This window comes from Plasmodium chabaudi, assembly GCF_900002335.3.
Source record: "Plasmodium chabaudi chabaudi strain AS genome assembly, chromosome: 9".
Lineage (NCBI taxonomy): Eukaryota > Apicomplexa > Aconoidasida > Haemosporida > Plasmodiidae > Plasmodium > Plasmodium chabaudi.
In genome coordinates, this window is record NC_030109.2 from 666,220 (window position 1) to 692,129 (window position 25,910).

At 21.7% G+C, this 25,910-nt stretch overlaps 7 protein-coding genes across 7 annotated transcripts; 2 read left to right on the forward strand and 5 right to left on the reverse strand.

Moving 5' to 3' along the window:
• Positions 1-1,383: 1,383 nt before the first annotated feature.
• Positions 1,384-3,103, forward strand: PCHAS_0917400 (WD repeat-containing protein, putative; the record flags this gene model as incomplete). Its single annotated transcript, XM_016798117.1, has 2 exons — positions 1,384-1,543; positions 1,647-3,103. 2 exons carry the CDS (start codon positions 1,384-1,386, stop codon positions 3,101-3,103), a joined length of 1,617 nt encoding a protein of 538 aa, XP_016655367.1.
• Positions 3,104-3,370: 267 nt separating this feature from the next.
• On the reverse strand, positions 3,371-4,957 carry PCHAS_0917500 (conserved protein, unknown function; the record flags this gene model as incomplete). Its single annotated transcript, XM_734992.2, has 1 exon — positions 3,371-4,957. One exon carries the CDS (start codon positions 4,955-4,957, stop codon positions 3,371-3,373), a length of 1,587 nt encoding a protein of 528 aa, XP_740085.2.
• An 858-nt stretch (positions 4,958-5,815) lies between these two features.
• Positions 5,816-6,576, reverse strand: PCHAS_0917600 (circumsporozoite-related antigen; the record flags this gene model as incomplete). The annotated part of the gene is made up of 2 exons (XM_016798118.1): positions 5,816-6,264; positions 6,465-6,576. The coding sequence occupies 2 exons, from the start codon at positions 6,574-6,576 to the stop codon at positions 5,816-5,818; spliced, it is 561 nt and encodes a 186-aa protein (XP_016655368.1).
• A 2,467-nt stretch (positions 6,577-9,043) lies between these two features.
• PCHAS_0917700 (ABC transporter F family member 2, putative) lies at positions 9,044-11,359 on the forward strand (the record flags this gene model as incomplete). Its single annotated transcript, XM_016798119.1, has 1 exon — positions 9,044-11,359. One exon carries the CDS (start codon positions 9,044-9,046, stop codon positions 11,357-11,359), a length of 2,316 nt encoding a protein of 771 aa, XP_016655369.1.
• Positions 11,360-11,613: 254 nt separating this feature from the next.
• Positions 11,614-16,758, reverse strand: PCHAS_0917800 (peptidase M16, putative; the record flags this gene model as incomplete). Its single annotated transcript, XM_728268.2, has 1 exon — positions 11,614-16,758. The coding sequence occupies one exon, from the start codon at positions 16,756-16,758 to the stop codon at positions 11,614-11,616; it is 5,145 nt and encodes a 1,714-aa protein (XP_733361.2).
• Positions 16,759-21,833: 5,075 nt separating this feature from the next.
• Positions 21,834-23,420, reverse strand: PCHAS_0917900 (serine/threonine protein kinase, putative; the record flags this gene model as incomplete). The annotated part of the gene is made up of 1 exon (XM_737579.1): positions 21,834-23,420. One exon carries the CDS (start codon positions 23,418-23,420, stop codon positions 21,834-21,836), a length of 1,587 nt encoding a protein of 528 aa, XP_742672.1.
• A 693-nt stretch (positions 23,421-24,113) lies between these two features.
• Positions 24,114-25,804, reverse strand: PCHAS_0918000 (conserved protein, unknown function; the record flags this gene model as incomplete). The annotated part of the gene is made up of 3 exons (XM_016798120.1): positions 24,114-25,266; positions 25,376-25,529; positions 25,675-25,804. 3 exons carry the CDS (start codon positions 25,802-25,804, stop codon positions 24,114-24,116), a joined length of 1,437 nt encoding a protein of 478 aa, XP_016655370.1.
• Between the last annotated feature and the right edge of the window lie 106 nt (positions 25,805-25,910).

Sequence of the window (25,910 nt, forward strand, 5' to 3'; positions counted from 1 at the left end):
CAATATTAAACTGGTATGATATATTCATAAGAATAAATATACTAATAATATGTGCATATATTGTGTATTTTTTTTATAATAATTAATTAAGAACATTTAATGTATCCTTTTAAAAAATTAGGTTTTTTTATATATGTATATATGAAAAAAAAACCTTATAAATTTTTTTTTTTTATTATTTCCTATCTTTTATATCTCTAGACAAGAGAATGTTTAAATATTATTCGAGTCTCATTTATATGGTAAATATTAAAGGATCTTTTTGTTCTTATTTAAAAAATACAAGAAAAAATCTATACACACATTTTATCTAAAAGAAAATATTTATATATGCAACTAAAAGAAATACCCTACTACAATTACAAAATATATAAAGAATATATTATCCATACGTAAGAGCGTATAAATACATAAAAGCATCGTACTATTATGTATTTAAAAAAAAAATAATGATAAAAATGTGTTTTATAAATTTTGGAAATTATATTTTTTGAATATATTACATTAAATATTAATTAAACGAATTTAATTGAAATATACAATATTTATGTATAAGTGTAAAAAATATGAGTTTTAATAAAAATATGTGTGTGTGTGTGTATATAAATAAAAATATATACTAATAAATGGCTAATTATGTAGTATATAAATTTAGGTATATTTGTATTCTTACTATATTGAAAAATTCTTTCTCTATATAGAACTAATTTAAGTATTCTTATACAACAAAAATTGTAAAATTCCCAATGTTATATATTATGAAAGTTTAATGTTTGGAGTTAAGGAAATAGTGCAATATAACTAATTTGCTATTCTTTTTTTTTTTTTTTTACAAAAAGGGTATGGAAAATAATGTCTTCCCTATATTAACTTTAACTTATGTCTTTTATGTACAAATTAAAATTCAAATAAATATAATTAATCATATTTTTAAAGACGTTATTTTATATATATACATGTTCAGCTTAATGCTTATGTTAACTAATATCCATGCACACAATCCTTAAAATTTTCAAGTTACTCTTTAACTGATAAGAATTAATTCTAATTATAATTTGTTTAAAAATAACGGTAAATAATTATTTTTAAAATAGTTTGATTTTGTCTTAAATTAGGTATAATGATAATGCAACATAAACAAGTAGAAAACACTAATAATTAGTGAAGAATATTCATTTGCCATTATAAGAAACAACATGAATTGTAGTCCTTAAATAAACATTTTTAACAATCTATTCTAAGTACATCGTATGTATATATATGTGCATGGCATATGGGCATATCTTAGCATATAAAAAATAAACTATAAATCAAGAGCATTACATGCCTAGGGTAATACTCATTTTTTACTAAGTTATATGCACGCATTAAACTTTTTCCTCGATGGATATTAATATAAAAACATTCAATACATGTTTTGATAACATAAATTTGAATTTAGCGAATTTAAAAAACAAAAATTTAAAAAGTGGACCTGATTTTTCCTTTTTTTATGAATATGCACATGATAAGACAATTCTGTCTCTTTCCATAGATGAAAGTGGTAAGAAATGAAAAGTTCATTGTTTAATATTTTTCAATGTCATTTCTTTATTTCTTATTTTTTTAATTGTTAAGGCTTATATTTTTTTAAATTTTTGTTATAGGAACTTATATGGCCACAGGAAGTGCTGATCATTCCATACGGATACATAACCTAAAAAAATTATCAACTGAAAAAGAACTTTATCATAAAAAATGCGGACATTCTGATTGGGTAAATAAAGTATTTTTTACAAAAAGGAATGAAATTCTTTCAGGGGGATTAGATGGGAAAATATGTTTATGGAATACCACATATGCATGCAAAATTCCAAGAATAAATAAAATGATGAATTGTTCAGAATATATAGAACAAGAAAAAAAAGTTAAAGAAGTAAATTTTAAAGCATCTACTAATACAATTACATGTAAAGAAATATGTGCACACCATTCAACAATTAGTGATATGAAATTTAATAAACAAGATGAAAAATGTATTACTAGTAGTTATGATAAAACATTAAAAATTTTTGATATAAAAAAATTTCGTGAACTATCCACATATAAAGGTAGCCATTCATATCCAATAACTAGCTTTTTATGGTTGCAAAATAAAATTATATCTGCTGACAAAAATGGCACTATATGTGTTTTTGATGTAGAAACTTCACAAGAAATTTTAACCGCCCCCAATACACATACTGGTAATGTAGGTGCTCTAAACTATTTTTATTTATACAAGAACGGATGTGAAGATCTTAATGATCGCGTGGCGTCTTATGAAAATCAAAATGAATCATATCCACTAGAAAGCGAACATAAAAATAGTAGAAATAATTTGAATAAAACCGAACGAAAAAGAGAAAGGGTATGGAAAGAAAAAAATGTCAATATTATAAATTCAGATAATTTATTTTATAATAATAATCATTTAAATTTAAACGATGATAAAATTCCTTTAATAATAACAGGAGGACAACGAGATGGTGTACTTAAAATTAGAGATTTTCGAATTTTCCATAAATATGTTGGTTGTAAAAAAATACACACAGCTAGTATTAATTGTATTATAACATATAATTTAAAAAATAGAACTTACATTATTTCATGTTCAGCTGATGGTTATTGTTATCAATTTGAAATTCAAGGAATATGCTCTAGTTTAAATAATTATTTAAAAAAAGTGTGTGTCAATGAGCCTATATTATCAGCAAAATATGTTGGAAATCATTTAATTTTAGTTGGAACAGCTTTTGGAAATTTATTTCTATTAAATTTTTCTGACTGTTCAAAAAATAAACTAACAAAACAAGCAAAACAAATTTTAAATGCAAGTAATGAATTAAATACAGATAATAATTTTCATGCAATTGAAAAAAACAATAATCAATATAACAAAACAAATGATGATATATTATGGGCTTTTGGAGGTTGTCAAAAAGGAGGAATTAATTGTATAGAATGTATTTATATATACAATTCTACAAATATAAATCCAAATGAAGTAGAACTTTGTAATATTGTGATAGGGGGTGATGATGGTATTCCTTGTTTACTGTCTATCCCGAATTCATTTATCTGATTCATAGCCATGTAATAACACATATCTATGTCAAATGTGCATACGCATATAAACAAGTGATGGGCTCCATTTCATATCTTCTTATTTTTTTTATGAACATTTGGATATATTATATAAAATTTTGAAAAATAACCAATAGCATGATATTAACGAAACATTATAAATTTTTGCATAAAGTATGAAATGTGTGTAAATATAAAAATGCAATTTAAACAAATTCAAATAAACATCGGTACTTAATGTTTTTGTGAATAAAAAATATTTTTATTATTTAGGAATTTTATTAAACTGATAAAATTTCTTTTGCAATTTTTCAGTTTCCTCTTGTCTTACGTGAAATAAATTTGATAATTTTGATATATTAAATTGATCGCTAACTAAGCATTGTGTATTTAAAGGTTTATAAAAATCTTTTAAACATAAAAAAGAGGATGTAGGAAAATTATAATAATTCACTGAAGGTAATAAATGTGTTTTCTTGTATATTTCATAAACATGATAACTTGTAGTAACTCGCCTTTTTAATTTTAAATATATTTTTTCAAAAAATGAACTTATTTTGTTCACAAAGAAATTATGTGAATAAGGATAGTTTATATCTTTTCCATAATTTATATATCCATTTTTTGCCTTTACTTTTCTTTCGCCTTTTTTTATCACATTTTCCATATATTCATTGGAATCCATCAAGGTATATTCATTTTCTATTAATAAGGAAAGGTATTGTTTTATTTCTTTTAATGTTTGTTCTTTGGGTTGTTCATAAATAAAACTTTTCTCCTTATTCATTAGTTCATAATCCTTTTCAATAAATTGAAACAGTGTCAAGGAGTTTAATGGGAATTGATATAATGATAAGGCTTCTTTCTGACTTTTTATTAAATCGGAATTTATTTCATTTGTATTATTATTTGGTAGCGTCTCATTTAAAAATACGTTTATATTCGTATTGTTATTGTCGTTTTTTTTATTGTAAATTCGGTGAGAATAAAAACTATTTGTTTGACCTTTCCTTAAACTTTCATCCTTTATGAACATTGTAAAATAAAAAAACAAATTAAACGATCTAAAAAGAAGTAAATTAATCAAATTGTTTGTATCTATGTTTGAATTAATTTGTTTGCAAGTGATATAATCATTACAAAGACACGAATTTTCGGGGATATGTTTTTTATTATATGACTTCCTTTTAAAAATGTTATATAATATATTTAAAAATATAGAATGATTATAGCTGTTTGCTTGGTCGTTTTCTATGCTTTCTAATATATTTTCATGTAATTTTTTTTTTATTTGTTCATCAGTACTTATAAACCTTCTTAAAGAAACAACAAAAGGTTTATATTTTTGTAAAAAATGGGAATATCTCAAAAAGTTTTCTTTTTTGTTTAAAAAATTTTGTATATACACATAGCTAATGTTATGCTTTTTCAAAACGATTCCTATCTCATCATAATCATAATTATTTTGAAAATATCTATTCACTTTTAGTAACATTTTTTTAAAAAAGTTTACACTATCTAAATCATGTTTTATAAAAATTAAATCACCACTATTTAAACTTATATCTATTTCATAATCTGTTGTATACCCCCATGATTTTCCATAAAAATAGTTCAGTGCTTCATCATCATTTTCCTTAAAATTTGTATCCTGTTTATATTGATTTGTGGTAGTTGATTCATTATTTTTTATTATGTTGCTCTTATGAAATGTTTTTAAAAATATACTTTTGTTTAATTTTTCATCTTCTTTAATATGTTTAATTCTATTTAGTTCGTTGAATAATAAAATGCCTATTGGGGACCCAAATATAAAGGCCTTCAATAATAAGGAGTTATTCGACATATTCATACATTTATTTTTTCGATACAAAAAAAAGGAATTATTATTTCATATTTTCTACAAAAAAATAAAAGGGTAAATACCCTAACATATGAATCCACATTTATTTGCTTGCTAATGTATTTATGTGCATGTTAATTTATTTATTTCGTTTATTTTTATTATTTGTGGTCATAATATAATTGTGTATAATTTTTTTAACGTCCCTAAATTATGGTTTTTATTTTTTTGAATTTCACGGTTTTTTAAAAAAATGTATTCAATCCTCAAGCATTATATTGTTCATATGTTTTTTATTCGAAATACGAAATTTATAAAAGCAACATAAATTTATGCATATATTATGTATGTACACAGTATATGTATTTATGTTACTTTTTTCGAATTGATACAACCGTTTTTATTTTTATTAAGCTAGGATATATAATATTTTTAAAAAAATTATTTTTAATTTTTAATTTATAAAAATAATATTTTTACTCCATTGATAATAAAGAGTTTAAATCATTACATAACCTTAGTAAAAGTTTAATACTTACATCGTGCTTATGCAATGTACAATAAAAATATGTAGCATATAATACAATAGCTATGAACCAGAAAAAAAAAATTAATAAGTAGAATAAAGGCATGTGTGTTATGCCATGGACAGTATAAAAAACTTACAATATAAATTCAATTATTTTCATAATATATTTAAAAAATAAAACATAATATATAATGCCTCAGACCATTTTATGTTATGTTTATAATTATAATCAAGTTTTTTAAATTTATATTATTATTATTTTTTAAACTGACATATTTATTATTCGGAAATTCAATCTATTTAGAGTCTAAATTGGATGGCACTAAAATATAATCACTTCATTGTTTAGGACTAGCTGGTGCTCCAGTTGCTACTCCAGTTAGTGCTCCAGTTAGTGCAGACATGTCCAAATTGGGTGCAGTCTTTTTTAAGGCCTCTTGGATATTCTTGCCTGCAGCTTCATAGTCTATGTTTTGTGGAAGAGCTGCAGCTAGCCCTGCGAGAGATGGGCCAGCTACGGATGGACCAGCTACGGATGGATCATCAGCCTCAGGTGAAGCATCTTTGGATTTTCCAAGTTGGAATGGGCGTCTTCCCTTATTAGAATTGTACATAACTAATCCAGTACCTCCAATTAATAATGCTGATACAACACTTAATGCTGTAGCAAGAGCTAAATTTAGTCTTCCTAATTTTTTTTTATTTTTTGTCAATTGAACAATTTCTTCTTCTTTCTTAACCATGTCACTAATTAATTCTTGTACGTCAATTAATGGTTCTGATGATTCTAAAAAATTATTAAAAAGTAAATACATATATATATTTAATGAGTTATATGTGTGTAATGGCTAAACGAAGAGGCTAATAGGAGTGTGCAATAATAATCTCTCTTTGTTTTTTGAAATATTTTATACAAGTTTACTATTATGCATTATGTGTAACTCAAAAGTGTAAGCATGATGCATATATTATTTTAAATCAACTTACTTTTAATAACATTTTTGGAGCTATCTTTATTGCTAGTGACCTTTCCGTAAGCATTGTTAAAAAGGCAAAGAGAGAAAATAATAAAAATAACTGAAACTACGTTGATCTTCATTTTCACGAAAACTTTTCAATTAAGATAAAAATGTACTTTGAGAAAACTCTTAAATTATATGTTTATATTGAATTAAAATTATTTTATAATTATTATTGAATTAATAATATTTAAATAAAATTTTAAATCCTAAAAAAATATAAATATTATTTTCATACAAAAGTGGGTAATAAATATAATAAAAATTAAAATTTATAAAAGATGAAAAATAAAATTATTATATTTTTTTCTATATAGAAAATAATAATCTATGCTATAAATATTTATCCAATAAAATAAATGTATATATTTTAAATATCGCTAACTATATTAAGTTATAAAAATTTAGAAAATATTAGCGCTATTTATATGTGCATTATATATATACCATTTGTTATTATGCATTCATAAATAAAATTCGCCTATATAATTATACCTTATATTAGCTTTGTACTTGTGGTTTTAGGTTATAAATTAATAGCTTAACGGTTAAATTTTTATAAATTTTTTTTTCGAATTTATTATAACAGCCCATGGTTTATATACATAAAAAACGTGCTTGCTAATATTATACTAACTACGGATAAAAATTTTGAGATACAACAAAATTTTTTTTTCAAGTTATTTAGCCATTTTTCACGCGAAAAAATAAAGTTGGCTATTATTTTGGTGTATTATTTTTATGAATTATTTGTTTATTGGCGTAACAATCATTTTTTTATATATTAAAAAACAATAAGATGCATGCATAGGTGTACAAATAAGGAGTGGCAATATATTAGCTGTTACTTCATGTTCGAATCATAATATATATTTCATTCAAATTGTACTAATATATATATATAACTATTGACAATATAATCGTATATGGCTTCGTAACCATATATATATATTTTTTTCTATTCGTTATATATGTGAAATTCTAAAGAGCAAATAATATTATTATGCTAGGCCATGAACGAAAGAGCAACATAAAAACAATTCACGATTTTTAATTTTATGTGGATCATTTCATTTTAATAATGAAATTAAAAATGACTTTTTTCTTTAAATAAAAAATGTAATTATTTACACATATAAACACCTTTTATTAAGTTTTAATTTGTTAATCATTTCTTCCTTTTCAATGTATACTATAAACATGGTTGTAGAGAATGATAATATTCATGAAGCATAGTAGGCAAAAATTATATTTACTTTTTTATAAAAAAAAAGTTTTGAAAATAAAATAATCATTATTAGAAAAATGTATATATACCTAACCTTTAAATCTGTTTTGTATTAAGCTGTTCATAAAATAGTCTAAAAATTTTGTTACCAATGGATATTATTGACAACATTGTCATTCAAAATGAAGTTTAAAACTTTTATTACTGTTTGCATTACAATTATAAATAATTGAAATTTATTATTTGGATTTGTAAACATATGCAATACAACTTTATATCTCTACTATTCCAATTACATTATTAATAAGTAAGCATTATATGTCCATTAAATTTTATGATATATAATTCATATATATGGGGCATGAAATGTAAACACATAAAATATTATAAGGTATTATTTTTTAATAATGTGTTGCAAGATTTTCGAACTAAATCATGTCTTTTATATTTTTCAATTATGCTAAAAAAAATTAATATGAAAATATAGTAAGAAAAAATACATCCATTTTCAGAGAAACCCAAATAAGAAATTAACTCATAGAAAAATGAATATATTCATGTTGTATAGTGTATATTCAAATGTGTAATAGCATACTAAATATAATAAAAGTCAAACAAAAAATATATGTTAACCTATGCATAACTATATTTGAACTAGCTATAAACATATAGTGCTCAACTGGCTGCTGTATATAACATATAAATTATGAGAAAATGTATGTTTTTAAATTAAACAAATTGTTTTATTTTATATAAAATGTTTTAATGTTTTGTGCTACATTTTTGAAGTATGGGCAATGGGAAATATTCAAAAATCGTAACACATAAAAATAATTTTATTGGAAAACCGTTCTAAAATTTTGAAAATATAAGTAAAAATTGTAGATATAATAATATATAGCTAATAATTTTTTTTAACGTAACGTGGTTTCGTAAAATAACATAATTTAAAAATTATAACGGATAATGCATTTCTATTATTGCATAAGTTATTAAATATTTTTTTATGTATAGCCTTTAAATGAAAATATTTTGGCTTTTCACATAGCTTAAAACATTTAATATTTTATTATCCTCTTTTTTTTACAATACTCAAATAAAAGAGGAAGCATAATATAATAATGGTAATATATAAGCTTATCTATTTTTATCATGAAAACGAAAATTAACAATACAGTTAGCAAACACACTTTTGTATCAGGATTTATCTCTGTGTTATATATATCATATATGTAACACAATATAATCGTTGAAATAACATTTTTACAAAAATCGATATATATAAAGATTGATAATCACACATAGATATATGGGGAAATATGAAAGAACTTTTAGAAGACTTGTTTAAAATTATTAAACCTGATGAAGAAACGGAAAACTATTTAAAGGAAAGAATAAATGATGAAAAAAAAAAAATTATGAAAAATGGTGTAGATTATTTTTATGACTTAATTTGTCCATTTTCTGATAAAAAATTAAAAAAAAATGTGATTGCAGAGGTTTATAAAAAACATGTAAGTGATGCAATTAATGTGACTAATGCGATTAATGAAAATAAAAATGATAGCAATAATGAAAAATTAACAAAATCTCTTAATCTAAAAGAATATTGGGAAAAGAATGATGCCATAGGTTATTATGATCCATTTTTAGGAATCCAAGAAAAACAAATTAATTATAATACTAGCATACCAATAAGTGAAAGTATAAAAATTAATAAAGAGAAACAAAAACAAAAAGAAAAGCAGTTAAGTTTATTTAAAGAATGGGTAAAAAATAAAATAAAAATCCCATCGCCTGTAAGAGTTCACAATTTATTACATTGTAGTGACTCTAACAAAGGTAAAACGAAAATTGAAAAAATGAATGATATCAGAATTGAAAACTTTAATTTAAGTATCGGACAAAGGAACTTATTAAATGATACTACATTAAAAATAAATGTAATGAATAAATATGGACTTATAGGTAAAAATGGAATTGGAAAAAGTACATTATTAGCAAGATTAGCAAGACATGAAATTGAAAATATCAAAGAAGATATTAGTATAGCATGTATTGAACAAGATTTATTTCTTGAAGATGTAACGGTTTTAGAATGTGTTTTAATGGTTGATAAAGTACGACATAATTTATTAAAAGAACTTGAGGAACTTGAATTAGCAAAAAAACAAAATGATGCAAAACCTGATAATTTAAAGGATAATACAGATGAAAAAATAATAAATATTTATGAAAAATTAAATAGTATTAATTATTTAGAAGCAGAAAAGGAGGCTAGTAAAATTTTATGTGGTCTTGGCTTTGATTCCAATCTTCAAAAAAAAAAAGTAAACTCTCTAAGTGGAGGAATGAGAATGAGATTATGTTTAAGTCGTATTTTATTTAGTAATAATGATATAATATTATTAGATGAGCCAACAAACCATTTAGATATATATACCATACAATTCTTGATAGATTATATTCAAAAACTAAATAAAACATGTATTATAGTTTCACATGATAGAAACTTTTTAAACGAAGTTTGTACAGATATTATTCATTTTCATCAAAAGCAACTAACATATTACTCAGGAAATTATGATCAATTTGAAAAAACAAGAATAGAGCATTTGTTACAACAACAAAGAGAGCATGATTCAATTGAACTAAAGAAAAAGCATGTCCAAAAATTTATAGATCGATTTAGATATAATTCTAAAAGAGCAACATTGGTTCAAAGTAGAATAAAACTTTTAAATAAACTGCCAGTTATAAATTTAGAAAAAGATGAAACACCATTTAAGTTTTCTTTTTTAGAACCATTTTATGTATCTAGTGTGCTTATTAGATTAAGAGATGTTTCTTTTAAAAACGAAATGTTTAAAAATTTACAAATAAAAAAAAATGCAAATATTATAATAGCCGACGATTTTGAAGATTCAAATGCAAAACCAATAGAATTGGAAAATGCTGAAGAAACTAAAAAGGATACTTTAACTAATAATAATATAGCTGGAGATTATCAATTTAAACATGAATTTTTATTTAAAAATGCAAATTTTGAAGTAGATATGGACTCTAGAATTGCAATATGTGGTGTTAATGGTAGTGGTAAAACAACATTAATTAAAATTATCTTAAATTTGATAGATGTTTATGAAGGAGAATTATATGTTAGTAATAAAGCGAATATAGGATACTATTCTCAATATCATGTTGATAGTTTAAATCCTGTTTTTAATTCTATTCAACAATTACAATATAATTATTCCCATAAAAATATAAAAGAAGATGAAGCTATCAAATATTTTAATAAATTTAATATACCAACAAATATATTATATGAACCCATTTATGTTTTGTCTGGGGGACAAAAAAGTAAATTAGCATTAGCTATTTTAGCTTATAAAAATCCAAATGTATTGATTTTAGATGAACCATCAAATCATCTTGATATTGAATCCGTACAAGCCTTAATTGTAGCATTAAGTTTGTATAAAGGTGGTATTGTTCTTATAAGTCACGATACATACTTGATCAAGCATGTAGCTGATGAAATATACCATATAAACAATATTACAAAGGAGGTTGTTAAAATTGATTATGAATTTGAAAAATATACTAAATTGTTACTTGAAAATAAAATTTAATTATATACAACTTTCCTATATAAATGCATAGTCATGAATTTATTTTTAATATATATATGTGTGTGTGTAAATATACATGAAAACGTGGGCATAATTAAAAAAAACGCACAAAAATAGTTAAATATTTTCCCCAATTAAATATATTTTAATTTTTTATTTTTATATTAAACTTATTTTATTTCAATTTTGTAATTTTTTTTGTATATACTAATACAAACTAAAAAAACACTATATAATTTTTTTAAATACTTTTCTTAATCATCTATCTCAGTATTTACATCATAGCAATGTTTCTTTATGTCTTCATAATTTATCGAACACTTTTCTTTAGTTTCTTGATCATTCGAAAATTTTGCAAGAAAATATTCTCTTATTTTATCTATATCATTTGTAAAATTATAAAATACTTGAAAATTGTCTTTATACATTTCATCATCACAACTTTTATAATCTAAATAATTATTATGATTCAAACCCAATGTATAAGGATTCTTAAAATAATCAATAACATATTGAACAAATCCTTTCTTTTTTATTTCAAGAAAATTTGATACATCTATGATATAATTTCCCTTTTTATGTACATTATTCATTCTAAATACATTATAATCGGGACCAGTGTTATTTAGTTTGGTTGTTTTAGTAAAATTCGAGGTATTTGACAATTCTATATTAGACATTATATCATTTTTATTATGAGAATAATTACATTTTTTATTGGAATGAATATAATTCACTTGCTCATTTACGTTATTTGGTGTGCTAGTTGTTTTATATTCCTTAAAAATCAATTTCTTGGCATTTTGTAAAATGTAATTTGCTTTATTTAAAATTATTTTTGGACAGTTAATTAATTCATCAAATATTTTTACAATTTTGTATTTTTTATCAAAACATTCATTTCCATTAATTATCTCATCAAGTATAGTTGAATATTCTTGATTAAAGGTAACTATAGTATTATTTAATATGTATTGCTTTTTCATATATTCCAGCTTTTTTATTAAATCGTATATATCAATATTCATCAATTGAAAAGTTAAGTGTTTAACAAATCCACATATATCTTCTTCTAGTCTTTCAACATCATTATCAAAACTTTGAATAACAAAAATTATTCCTCCAAATCCATATTTTGTGGAAAATGGTTTTACATCAACGGTATAACCATCGTTATACTTTATTTTAGCAAATTTAATAAAATCTGATGAAATTAAATCAACAATAATATTAATTAACGTATCGCTTAATATTGTTTCAGATTCAATAATATATGATACTGTTATTGAACTGTTACCAATGTTTTTATCTGGAATTTGTATATCTATTTCTATGTCTTCATTATTAGTTAATTTGGTTGCATAGTATGTAGATTCACTTTTTTTTATAACATTATTTGTTACGTTTCTTATAAATGATTCACATAAATCAATAATATAATTGATTCCTATTCCATTTTGGGGGATTTCAATAGAATCTTCTTTGTCTTCTAACACGTTGTTATTTTTTCCTAAAGTGTGCTTATTATACATTGTATGTGTATTGTTTGCATAACTATTATCATTTATCCGGTTATTATTATATTCTGTATTAGTGCCGTAGTTAGATTCATTTTTAATATTTATTGCATTTGATATCGACAAATTCCCATATATAAATATATTAATATAATTTTTGTGAAAAAAATTATTTATATATTTTATATACGAATTATATAAAGGGTAAAAAAAATATGCATTTAAAATATCATAAATTTCTTTATTTGTTGGAATATATTTATTAAATAAGGAATATATAATATTTAATGAATCTCCTACAACAACATTGTCTTTTCTTTTTACATATAAATTTAATTCGTCATAAGCATCACTAAATTCATCACTGGTAGGAACTTCTTTTATTGATAAAAGATCCTCTATTTTATTTAACATATTCACGAAATAATAGCTATTGCTATCTACGTGTAATATATACGATTCAACATTGTCCTTAATATTCACATTTACTGAGCAATTAGTATAATCAGACAAAAGTTGCTTTATTTTTTTTTTCAATATTATGATGTGTATACGAGTAAAAATTGCTTCATAAAAGGTAAAATTTTGGGAAGGAAAAAAAAAAATGAAATCCGCATTTACTCTTGAAGTGTCGGTTAAACCTTTTTTAAAAAATATATTATATCCATAAGAAGATTTAATCAAGCATGGTGTGTTATATAATATATTTGATCTGACATATTCACTGTCATCTGATACAAATGATTGTTTATTATATTTTGAATAACTAAAATTTTCTTCACTATTATAGGAAACACAGAAGAATGAATTTTCATTTAAAATCTCATCTTTCTTAAAATTAGGAAAAGGACAAATTTTAAATTCTGGAAGTGTAAAATTTATATTATTTGCAATTTTTTCTTCATCAATAATATATGGGTTATCCCCTATAGAATACTCGATAGAAGTATTGGGGATTTTTATTTGATGTGTTATAGTGAATATATCTACAACATTTATAATATGCATACTTTCATTTCTGATAAGAGAACCTATTAAGCTGGTAATTTTTATCTCATTTCGAAAGTCATTTTTATCCATATTTTCTACTAAATTGTTAATTTTTAAAAATTCAAGTGGATTTTCTAAGTAAATAAGTAATCTGTTAGAATAATTTATTAAATCATTTAGACATATATTTATATCATCTTTTCTAAAATTAATATTAGCTGGTAATGTATTTTCTCTATAATAGTCCAACATATATTTGTTTACACCTTTATTTAAACTATCATGGTCAAATAATTTACTTATTTCATTGATAAATGTTTGGAATATATATATTAAATGAGCTAAATTGCTCTTCCCTTTCGTTGTTAATTTTATTAATATCCCATAATTCAAATAATATTTATTGCATATATTTATGATTTGAAAATCGTATGCATATTTGTTTTCCACAGATATTTTATAATATAATCCATCCTTTCCGAAGTTCGAAAAAAGTTCATGAAAAAAACGCATGACTTTAAATTCTTCAATTTTTTTATATATATAAATATTAATTTTAGAGCTCCAATATAAAAAAATCTGATCTTCCCATCCCTCTTTTTTTAAAATTTCAATATACTGACTTTTTTGGTTTAAATCGAGAGAATAATTTAATTTATTTGTAAACGGAATAGACATATCATTCTTAGTATTTATTTCGTTATTTAAATTAATTTGCGCATCATTATATGTGAAATTTCTATCACTATGATTGTTCACTTGTCTATTAGGTGAATTTTCTTTCAATTCCATGTTATTTTGTTTTTTAATGATTTCCTTTTCGTCATAATTTGTTATTTTTCCAAAAAGTTGATCAACCATATGTATAATATCATTAATGTTGTAATGATCTGATGAGTTTGATTTTTTCCCTAATAGTATACTAATTGACATATTTTTAGGTTGATAACATTTTCGGTGAAATGCATACAATTTTTCCTTTATATCTATTCTTTTTTTTAAAATATTTTCACATAAGGTAATGTAATTCCCATAAATGAAAAAATTTGAATATTTAAAATGTGTAAGATATTGGCTAGTAATTTTTAAGCAAGTTTCAGGATTATTTTCCATAGAAATATATTGATTACTAATTTCATTAACTTCGTTTTCTATGAATTTTTCATCAAATATTGGATAAAATAAATTTTGGACAAATAAATTTAATAAATAATAAATGTCTTCAGAATTACCGCTTGCATAAAAGTTAGTAAAAGATTCATTAATATGACTATTATATTTTGGTGAATTTACTCCTAATTCACTTAATAACGTCGTATCTCTTTTTTTAGATTTATAAAAAATAACTCGGTGTAATAAATTAGAAATTCCTGGAATGTCATCTAAATCATTATATCCTCCGCAATCAACTGATATTGAAAATCCCCCTTTCGATGAATATTTATTTATTATTCCTAATCCTCTAAACCCATTTTCTTTTAATTTAAAATATTTATAATAATTTGTATCATTAGTTTTATTTTTTAAAGTGATATTCTCAGAAAATATGTTTTCATCAGTTTTGTTTGTCTTTTGTAAATTTTCATTTCCTTTAGATACATCATTTAATTTTTCATTTATATTTCCATTATATTTCACTGGTTGTATCTCTTTCAAAACGCCATTTCTTGAATTCGGGCTATCTGATATAATTTTTTTTGCGGAATAATTTACATTTTCTTCCTTATGTTTTATTGTTCTAGGATTTGTACTTATATATTTTGTATTTTGTTCTTTTTCCCCATTTAACAATATTTGCGGTTCATCATTATGGCCCATTTGCATATTTTTATTGCTTCCATTATTATGTAATAAGCCTCTATCTTGACGTTGCTCTTGAACATTAGGGTTATTCATTTCATTACTCTCTTTAACAAATCCTTCAGTATGGTTATTCACTCCATTTATCATATAATTTATGGGGTTATTTAATGGGGTATTTTGGTTAACATTTTCTTGTCCTTTATTTTCATTTATATTTATTTTTTTGTCTTTTAATGGGTTTCCATCTCCTTTAATATTTTTAATATTAGTATTTTTTTGTAATGTTCCCGGTTGTTTAAAATCATTAGTGCCCTTTTTTGTTCGCATATAATCACCTGCACTCGTAGGTTCATTAAATACTGAATTGTCATTTTTATTGATATTAGTTGAACTATTATTATTAAAAATGTTTTCACTATTTGTATTTCTACTGTACTGTTTATCAAGATTACTCTTAATTAAGTTTTCATTTGTATGATATTCTTTATCATTATTGTTATACGAAATGTTGTGAGACGGTCGATTCATGTTTACTGTACTGCTATTATTATAAGATACATTTTCATTTATTCCACTATCACTGCCTTGACGATCTACTACATTATTTTTATTATGAAAAGTATTAGAATTATTAAAAGTTATATTTTCCTGGTCTTGAATATTATTATATGAATTATCCTTTTCGCTTAATTTATTTTTTCTCAATGTCTTTTGTAATAGCTCATCGTTTGGTTTTTCATTCCCATTGGTTACAGAATAGTTATTGGCATTTTTATTATCGTGTATAGTACCAGAGTTGTTTATTTTTTCATTATTCATAATTTCAATTTGTGATTGTGTTTTTTCATCTTGTTTGTTTATTTGGATATCATCATCGACAAAGTTACGGAAAAATAAAGAATGATTTTCCACATTTTCTCTGTCTATGTTATTTTTATTTGGCAAATCATAGTTAAGACCAAATAGTATTGCTCTAAATTGTTCATTACTTAATCCATAATTATTTTTACTGTTATATATTGGATTCTGACAACTTGATTGATTTTCATAAACTAAAATTATGAGAAAAATAAAAATGTTAAAATACATTTTAACTCTTCTATTTGTTTATTTGCACTCATGAAAATTTGTCAACTTGTCTTAAAAAAACGATATGAAGTCTATATTGCTAGTTTTTACGATATAAACAAAATTCATATTATACATCCAGAAAACAACATTAATATTGACATAATTAAAATATGTTGTATATAAAAGTAAAAAAATAAGTACCTACTACTTATTGAAATAGTTTCAAAAGGGCTTATACAGGTAATAAAATCCACAAAAATCAGAAAATTAAAATGACAAAAACAAAAATTGAAAAATATATATTTTTATTAAAATTGTAATAGACAAAAAAAAATACATGAACGTTAATGTTTTTTTAATGTTTTTAATGAATAATTAATATTAAAAAAAAAAATAGCCATAATTTTACATTTTTGATACATAATATAACTAAATTAAAAAAAAAAAGCTATTTCTTTATGAGTATTTCCACAATAAATTATATTTTATACTACACACATGGTGGCATACCGTTGTTATTAGGTTGTTTTAATAAAAAAATATAAATTTATTATGAACCGTTCATGCATATTGTAAATGTCTATAAAAATAATAAGCATAAATTTAATATATTTAAAAAATGTGTGTAACTATAATAATTAATAATTATTGGCAATATTAAAAATTATACATAAAAAAGCTAAATATAAAATTAACTAAAATTATTTTATTTTTCTATATAACTTATATATTCTTCAATCTCCATTATTTGGTACTTAATTGCCTGGATTGTCTTTTTCCTTGAAATCATATTTTTTATGTTATAATTTCTCAAACAGTATATACTACTATGTGTTAAAACATGTTAAAATCACATAAACTAAAAGGCATATATGTATGCTTTATAAATAATTAATTCAATGTCGGATGGAAAATTGAGACGCTTACAACAATTTAAGAAAATAGTGTCAAAATAATATAAAGTTCATATGCGTTATTCCGGAGAGCAATAATTGAACAAATTCATATTGATAAAAAAACATCCATAATATTAAGATATTTGTATATAATAATGTTAAAAAGTATTGCAACATAATTATATAATCCATTTTTTTCAAAGAATGAGTAAAAACATAATAGTTCGTTTCAAGGAATAATTATACATATAGGCATTCAAAAGCATAATCAATATATTGATTATTCCGAAAAAATAACAAAAGATGAATTTTTAAACTAAGAAATTATTAAACGGAATTGATATCCTTGCTATTATTCTTTATTTTTTTATATATCTCGTTTTTTGTTTATATATGGTATTATTAATATTGTCTAATGTGCATTACAACATTGCAATTTAGAACATAAATATTTCTCATTAAAATACCTTCGGATATTGTAAACTTCACAAATTACATTTGTGTATTCCAGGAACTAAGGATTACACAATTCATTTGAAAATAACAAAATGTATGATTTAGTAAAATTATCGTATTTTTGTTTCATGATAATGTAATTTATTAAAATATAAAGGGGGAGGTGCTTTATTCATAGCATTTTAATGAACCTTTATGATAATTTGAAACTTAAAACATAAAATTGGAATAGGGTGGTATTTTATAGAATAAATAAAGAAGATGGTTTATTGTTTTTTTAAAAAATGGGATTACAAGTTGTTTTACTTTTTATAATTCTTTGCATAATGTGTATTTTAGGAATCGCATTTAATGTCATTAGCTTTTATTATAAAGTAAACTTTATAGAATTCATAAAGTGATGAACTTTTTTTACGATTCATAAATGGGGATTAAACTAAAAATATGCTATATGTATTTTTTTAGCTTCGGTTTACGTATTTTTCCCTATATTATATAGTCATATTTTAAGTTCAAATAGAATATATTTTTTGTATTAATCAAATTATAAAATGTTTTCAATGAACAAAAGGCAATGGTGTGCTACATTCTCTGAAAGTAATTGATTGAACGAATAAACAATGTCTTGTTTTATTGAAATGTTAAGTTTATGTATACATATGTAATACCGAAAGAATAATACTAATTTTTTTATGGTAAAATTTATCGTAAATGTATTCGGAAGTGTCAAGTATCATGATTAATAAATAGATGTATATATTATACAGTGTAATGCGAATGAAAATATGAGTCGCTGAAAAACATTAATATAAATAATTGAAACAAAGTTCTCCAAAAAATTAACGTTACTAAGTTTAAGACAATAGGAACTATTTAAAATTTCAAATAAAAATAATTCATAATGAAAATTGAAAAAAATTTAGATACAATATGATTTATATTCTACGAATATTATACTGATATTTGTTAATATTTAAAAAATAATACAATAAAGCAATACTACAAAACTATTATATTTCTTAAATATAAATAATTAAATTAAAAAATTATAATAATATTGTAATATTAAATATATTTAAATTATCAATATTATAATTAATAAAATAATTATGTTATTTAATATATGTCTAATTAATTAATTAATTTATTAAATAAATTATAATAAATATTTAATATATAATAAATTTAATTATTAATTTATTATATTAATATTATATAAAATATTTATAATTAAAAACAATATTATAAATATTTAATTAAAATTTAATTTTATAATCATTATAAATAAATTATTTTAATTAATTAATTAATATACTTATAAAAATAAAATTGTTAAATTATATATTTATAAATGATTTAAAATGTTATTATATATAATTAATATTATTTATTATATTTAATAAATATTATAATACACATTATTTAAATAATATGTGTAAAATAATTAAAATAATATAACATTGAATATATTAATTTATTTATTTTATTAAAATATTAATTAATTAAATAAATATAATTAAATAATATTATATATATTATAATTAAAATAATAAATAATTATATATTAATTAATTTTTATTATATAATTAATTATATATATTGTTAAATTAAATATTATTATAATTATAATTAAAATAATTAGTAATTTAGTATATTAATTAAATAAAATATAAAATAATTAATATAAAAATTAAATATTATTATAAATAATTAATTAAAATTAATTTATTTTAAATAATAAATTAATATAATAAATAATTAATTGGTAATATAATTAATATTTAATTAAAAATATATTTATTAATAAATTAAATATATAATATTTTTAATGTTTTATATTTTTATTAATTATAATACTTTATATTTATAAGATTTAATTATATATTTATTATTTAAATCATTTTTATAATAATATATTTATAATATTTAGTAATTATATTATTAAATTATAAAATTTATATATTTAAATAATTTTAATAAATATAAATTAATATATTTTTAATATAAATAATATTTATTTAATTAAATTAATAAATATATAATAATATATTTATATTTTTAATATATAATATATTTAATTAATTAAATTAATAAATTATAAATACAATAATTAAATATTTATATATTATATTTAATTAAATTAATAAACTATAAATTATAATTATTAATATTTTTAATAATAATATAATATAAAATGTATTATTTTATATATTTTTTAATTATTAATATATATTCTTTAATTTTTATAACCTTTATTTATTTATTGTCTTTTTGGCTATAAAAGTTACATATAATTATTATAATTATATTATTTCATTTTATAAAATAAATTTCAATGTCTTTTATATTTTGTTATTTTTGAAGCAAAAAATTCATATATTTTAACATAAAATATCATAAAATATAAATATAAAGTTGTCCTATAAATTATATGAAACTGTCTATGTGCGAGCATTTTACTTTTTGATTTTTCATAATTAATATATGATACAGTTTTAACATAAGCAAAATGCACATAATTATTAGCATATGCTATGATTATCTGCATTCAAAAAATCCCCAAATATTGAACCATAAAAATTTAGTTTATATGCATAATAGTTACATCTATTTCCACAATCCCTTATATATAATAATTGACTAATATATTACCCTTTAAAATAATCTTTGGAAACGTTAAATTATTTCATAGTCCATACCTGAACTAGCAATTTACTAGAAACTATGAATTGTTTACTTTTCATTGTACATGTATTAAAATATGTTTAGCCACATTAAGCCATCAAATGCATCTTTTACTGAAGTATTGTAGAAAAATTATTAAAATATATTTATTGTCATCATTATAACATTTTTCTTACACGTTTATTGTTACATTATAAGACACGCCATAGAATAATATTTTGTGATGATCCCAATATTATGTAAATATTCAATCTTATTAAATATTTTTATTGTCAGATGATATATTTTTTCAATACTATGATTATTAACATAGAAAAAACTTAACACATAAGATAAAACGTAAACATAAATTACATAACAATTTTTTATATTTTTTGTAGTACTTAACAAAACTGTTAAAATTTCATAATAATTTTTTAATTTATTTTACATTACATATGTTAAAGATAAAAGAACTGCATTTACTTTATAAACAAACAAAAGTATATTCTTGCACAAGTTTAGACATTCAATATATCTATTATAATTACTTACAATTATTATTTTCATTTGTAAATTTATATAGTTGATGCAGTTTCTATATTTCCATTATCATATATTCCAATCGAAGTCCCCAAATATGGCATATTATGTTAATGTCCTTTGTCTTTAGCAACAAATATATTTTTTTATATAAATTATAAAGCTAAAAAAATATGGAAATATTATGTTTAAAATGCATTTTAAACACTTTTTTCATCGTTAAACTGTTTAACATAATAGAATTAGTTTATTCTACAAAAAAATATGTTATCATAAAAAGTTTACTCAATATATGCACTTTATATTTTGTGGGATTATAACTTTTGAAAAAAAATATTATTATAGAATTAAAATATTAAGGTATTTGATTGCTATCAAATGCCTTATATTTAAATGAAACCTTAAAACTATAATATAAAAAAATACATGTATTTAAAAATTTTATTGTTTAAAAAAAAATAAAGTAAAAAATTAAAACCTAAAAATGTCAATGTAAAAAATAAAACAAAAATATATAAATCTTGGAAATACATACTATGAATTGGCATATCTCTTTAGCCATTTATCTGCTTCTTCTATTTCGTCTTTTTCCTGTTTATGAAATTCGTCAAGAAAGAAATGAATTGTTTTGTGTATTTTATTCTTTAAAATTAATGATTCATTTTCTTCGTTATCAGGTATTGTATATATTTTAACTTGATTTAATAAATTTTCTTGCATTTTTGCAATTTGCTTATTATTTTCTTTGTCTGAATTATCATTTTGTCTTAATTCCCTTTTTTCACATATATATTTATGATACTTATTTATTACATATGTATACATTTTTTCTGCCTCTGAAATTTCGGGTAACTTAAAATTAAGCGAATTATTGATGCGCTTTTGGAAATATGGATGCTGTAAAACATCTTCACAGCCATTTTTAAATCCTAATCTGCATTCAGGATTAATAGTTATTAATTTTTCTATTAAATCAACTAGGTCCAATGGTATTATAGGTGGATAATTTATTTCTCTTTTTTTTATTTTATTATATATGAACCATTCTGTTGACCCATCAAATGGAATTGTGCATGTTACTAATTGATAGATGGTACATCCAAGGCTCCAAAAATCACGAACTTTGCCGCTGCATTTATTGATTAAGGCTTCTGGTGGCATAAAGTTTGCAGTTCCAACATAGTTATCAAATGTTTTTTTTCTTCTATAATTGGGTTTATTTATGTTTATTGAATCCATGGTATCGTATAAATTATTTGAATTATCGTTATTACACTTTGTAGTACTTTTATTATCACATTTAAAGCTTTCATTATATTGAGGTTCTTTATTCCTACATTTTTTTGAAATATCATCATTTGATATTTTATCTAGCTCTTCATTATTATCATTATCTAATACATTATTATTAGATTCATCATCCTTTAGTATACCAGTGTTTTCCTCTGACTCATTTTTCAAGTTTTTATTTATGTTATTGTCTTTTTTTAATGAAAATTGACTTAGCTCATCACCTTTTGTTGTGCATTCATTAATATTATTTTCCATGGGAATGTGATCTAAATCTTTAGATGTACCGAAATCAATTAATTTTATTGTTCCATCCTTGTTTATAAGAAAATTTTCACATTTTACATCTCTATGAATTACATTTTTGTCGTGTACATATGCTAATGCATGAACCATTTGAAGTATTATATTAAATGTTATGTTTTCAGAAACACCAATACTTCGAGTTTTTAAAAACTCCCATAATTCATAATCAGCATATTCATATAATAAATATACATTTTTTTTATCTTTAAATGTACTAATTAACTTAATAACATTTGAATGCCCTGGAGAATTTAATTTCGTTATGACCTGTTTTTCCGTTAATACAGAATTTACCTTATTCATTCTATTAACCTTTTCTTTGCTGAATATTTTAAGAGAATATATCTTTGATGGGTCACTTTTCAATTTCACCATGAAAACATCACTAAAGTTTCCACTTCCAATGTGCATATATATTTCAAAATCATCTTTACAGTATTTTCCATCGCCATTAATCTCTTTACACTTTATTACTTTTTCATCAATATCATACAGATTTTTATTCAGTAAAAAGCCCTTCTTCATTTTTTCATATTCCCACTGCTATTGCATATAATCTGAATTGTTATTTTTTACCTATACACTTAATAACCTAATTATTATTTTTAAATTGATCAATATTTGTCTTATTAAAAAAAACACACAGTACTTTTAATATTTATTGAGGTGTTATAAATAGAACTTTAATGAAAATGCAACAGATATACATAAAATTATGTGTTAAATAATATAAATACAAAAAATTTGATACACTTAGGTATTTTTAAATTTTGGCTTAAAAAACTTAAAATATTATTTTTATATACTAAAACTTGTAAAAAAATGTTCCGTATTTTATTTTATTATTAAAAAAGGTTTATATTATAAAACGGATTTACACTTGTCAAATTAATTTAAACAAATTAAAATACAAAAATAATAATTAAAAAAAATTAAAATATCAACTATGATAATAATAAACAAATATAACATAAAGAACATAATTTATGAGAGATGAAAATAATAACATTTAAAAAAATATAAGAGATAAATAAATTATACACATTGTGATTTATTTTGGAATCACATATAAAAATTTTGCATTTAAACATGTTTAATATAAACAAACTTAAGATGGATATTATATTGTGTTATTTTAAAGGAATTTAAATAACCTAAAAGCCTGTATGGCACATTTTCTCTAAATGTACATGGGGCGCATTTATGTTATTACTTTTATTAAATTGGGCCATATGAATTAATGTCTTCTTTTATTTGGATAAATGCATCAAGAACTCCTAAAATTCTATCGTTTTTTTTTCCATTGGTAGTAAAAATATTTTGTAATTTTTTTATTTGTGCTAGTTCTAAGTCAATTGCCTTTTTTTGTATTGCTACCCCAAATTGCTTCCATAAATCATCGTCATTAATTTTCATGTCATGTAAGCATATTATAACATCATATAAATGCTGAGTATGCATATTTATACATTTTTTTTTTAAATGAACAAACAAATGGTATAAAATTCTCCTATCTTTTATTTTTAATTTATGTATACTAGTAACAATTTCATGCATCATAGAACTATTTACAGTGTGGTCAAGTCTTAAAAATCGTGATAGTTCTAATGCACAATCTATTATTTTTTTATTTTTTATTTCATATTCTCTTAAGCATACCCAAATACTTATTATTCCTTGAGCTGTCATTGTCATTTTGTTATTTTTTATATTTTTTATAATAAAATTGAACAAGAATAAAAAGAAAAAGGAATCTGACTTATTTAAAATTGCATACGATTTCATAATCATGCAAATGTCTTGAGTTAAATTTTGTCTGCAACCATATATATCTATTTTATTATCATTTGTATTTTCATCGGTATTTTCTAAAATGTGATTTTGTGAATTCGATTCTTTACTTTCGTTAAGTTCTTCACTCGTATTATAAGTACTATTTTCTGTATTTTGTAATTCATTAAGAAGATTTTTGGTGTCATATTCATTAGCCCTTTCCTTTATATTCATTGTTATATCATATATATTATTGTTTTTTATTTCACATTTTTTTTCAGAATTATCTAATTCTTCATCTAAAGAATTTACTAATTGATATATTCTATTTTTTAAGCATATCATTTCTAAAGGTGGCAGCCTGTTTATCTTAGAATAAGCCCACGCTATTAATGATAACTCATGGAGTGTCATTGTTTTGATACACCCTCGCAACATTTTATTTATCTCTATAAAAAGTTCCGATAAATAAAAATTATTTTTTGCATAACTCCAAGCAATTAAGCTAATTGATTTATTATCATAATTTAAAATGTTGTTTTTTAATACATTTTCATAAATAAATAAAAGTGATTTTGTATGTCCCAAAATAGCATATCTATATATAAGAGGGAAAATGAAATAAAAAAGACAATTATTAGATATGAACTAAAGTTTGTAAACACGGTACATATATATTATTTTCAATACAGTTTTTGAGAACTCACCTATGAATTAATGTGCTTATGTTTGATCGAAATATGTTTATGTTGCTGAATATGAAATCATTGTAAGCATTAAAAGAAGGAGAAAGTAGATCCACCTTTTTCATATGGTGAACATATGTTAATGATGCTATAATGTCCCTTTTACTGAAATTTTCTGAATTATTTAAAAAAGGAAAATAAATTATTAAAACATTTGTATCACAAAATAGATGAATGATATACTAAAATCTTCTTCTTATTGTTATGATTAATTTATATAGAACAACAAATTATATAAATTTGAGCATATTTATTAATACCTTTATTGTCATTACAAAATCTCATAAAGTCATCAAAATATACATATTTGGTCATCAAACTTGCATAATATGTATCATGCTTCCAATTTAAAATTTTAGAATATCGTTTTATAATTAATGGGAACATCATTGTCCTAACAATATGTTATACATGTTATTTTCCCATTTTAATACGAAAACAAAATGTGTTAGCATGTGCATATTCCAAGTAAATATCTTATTGTCTCAAAATCTAT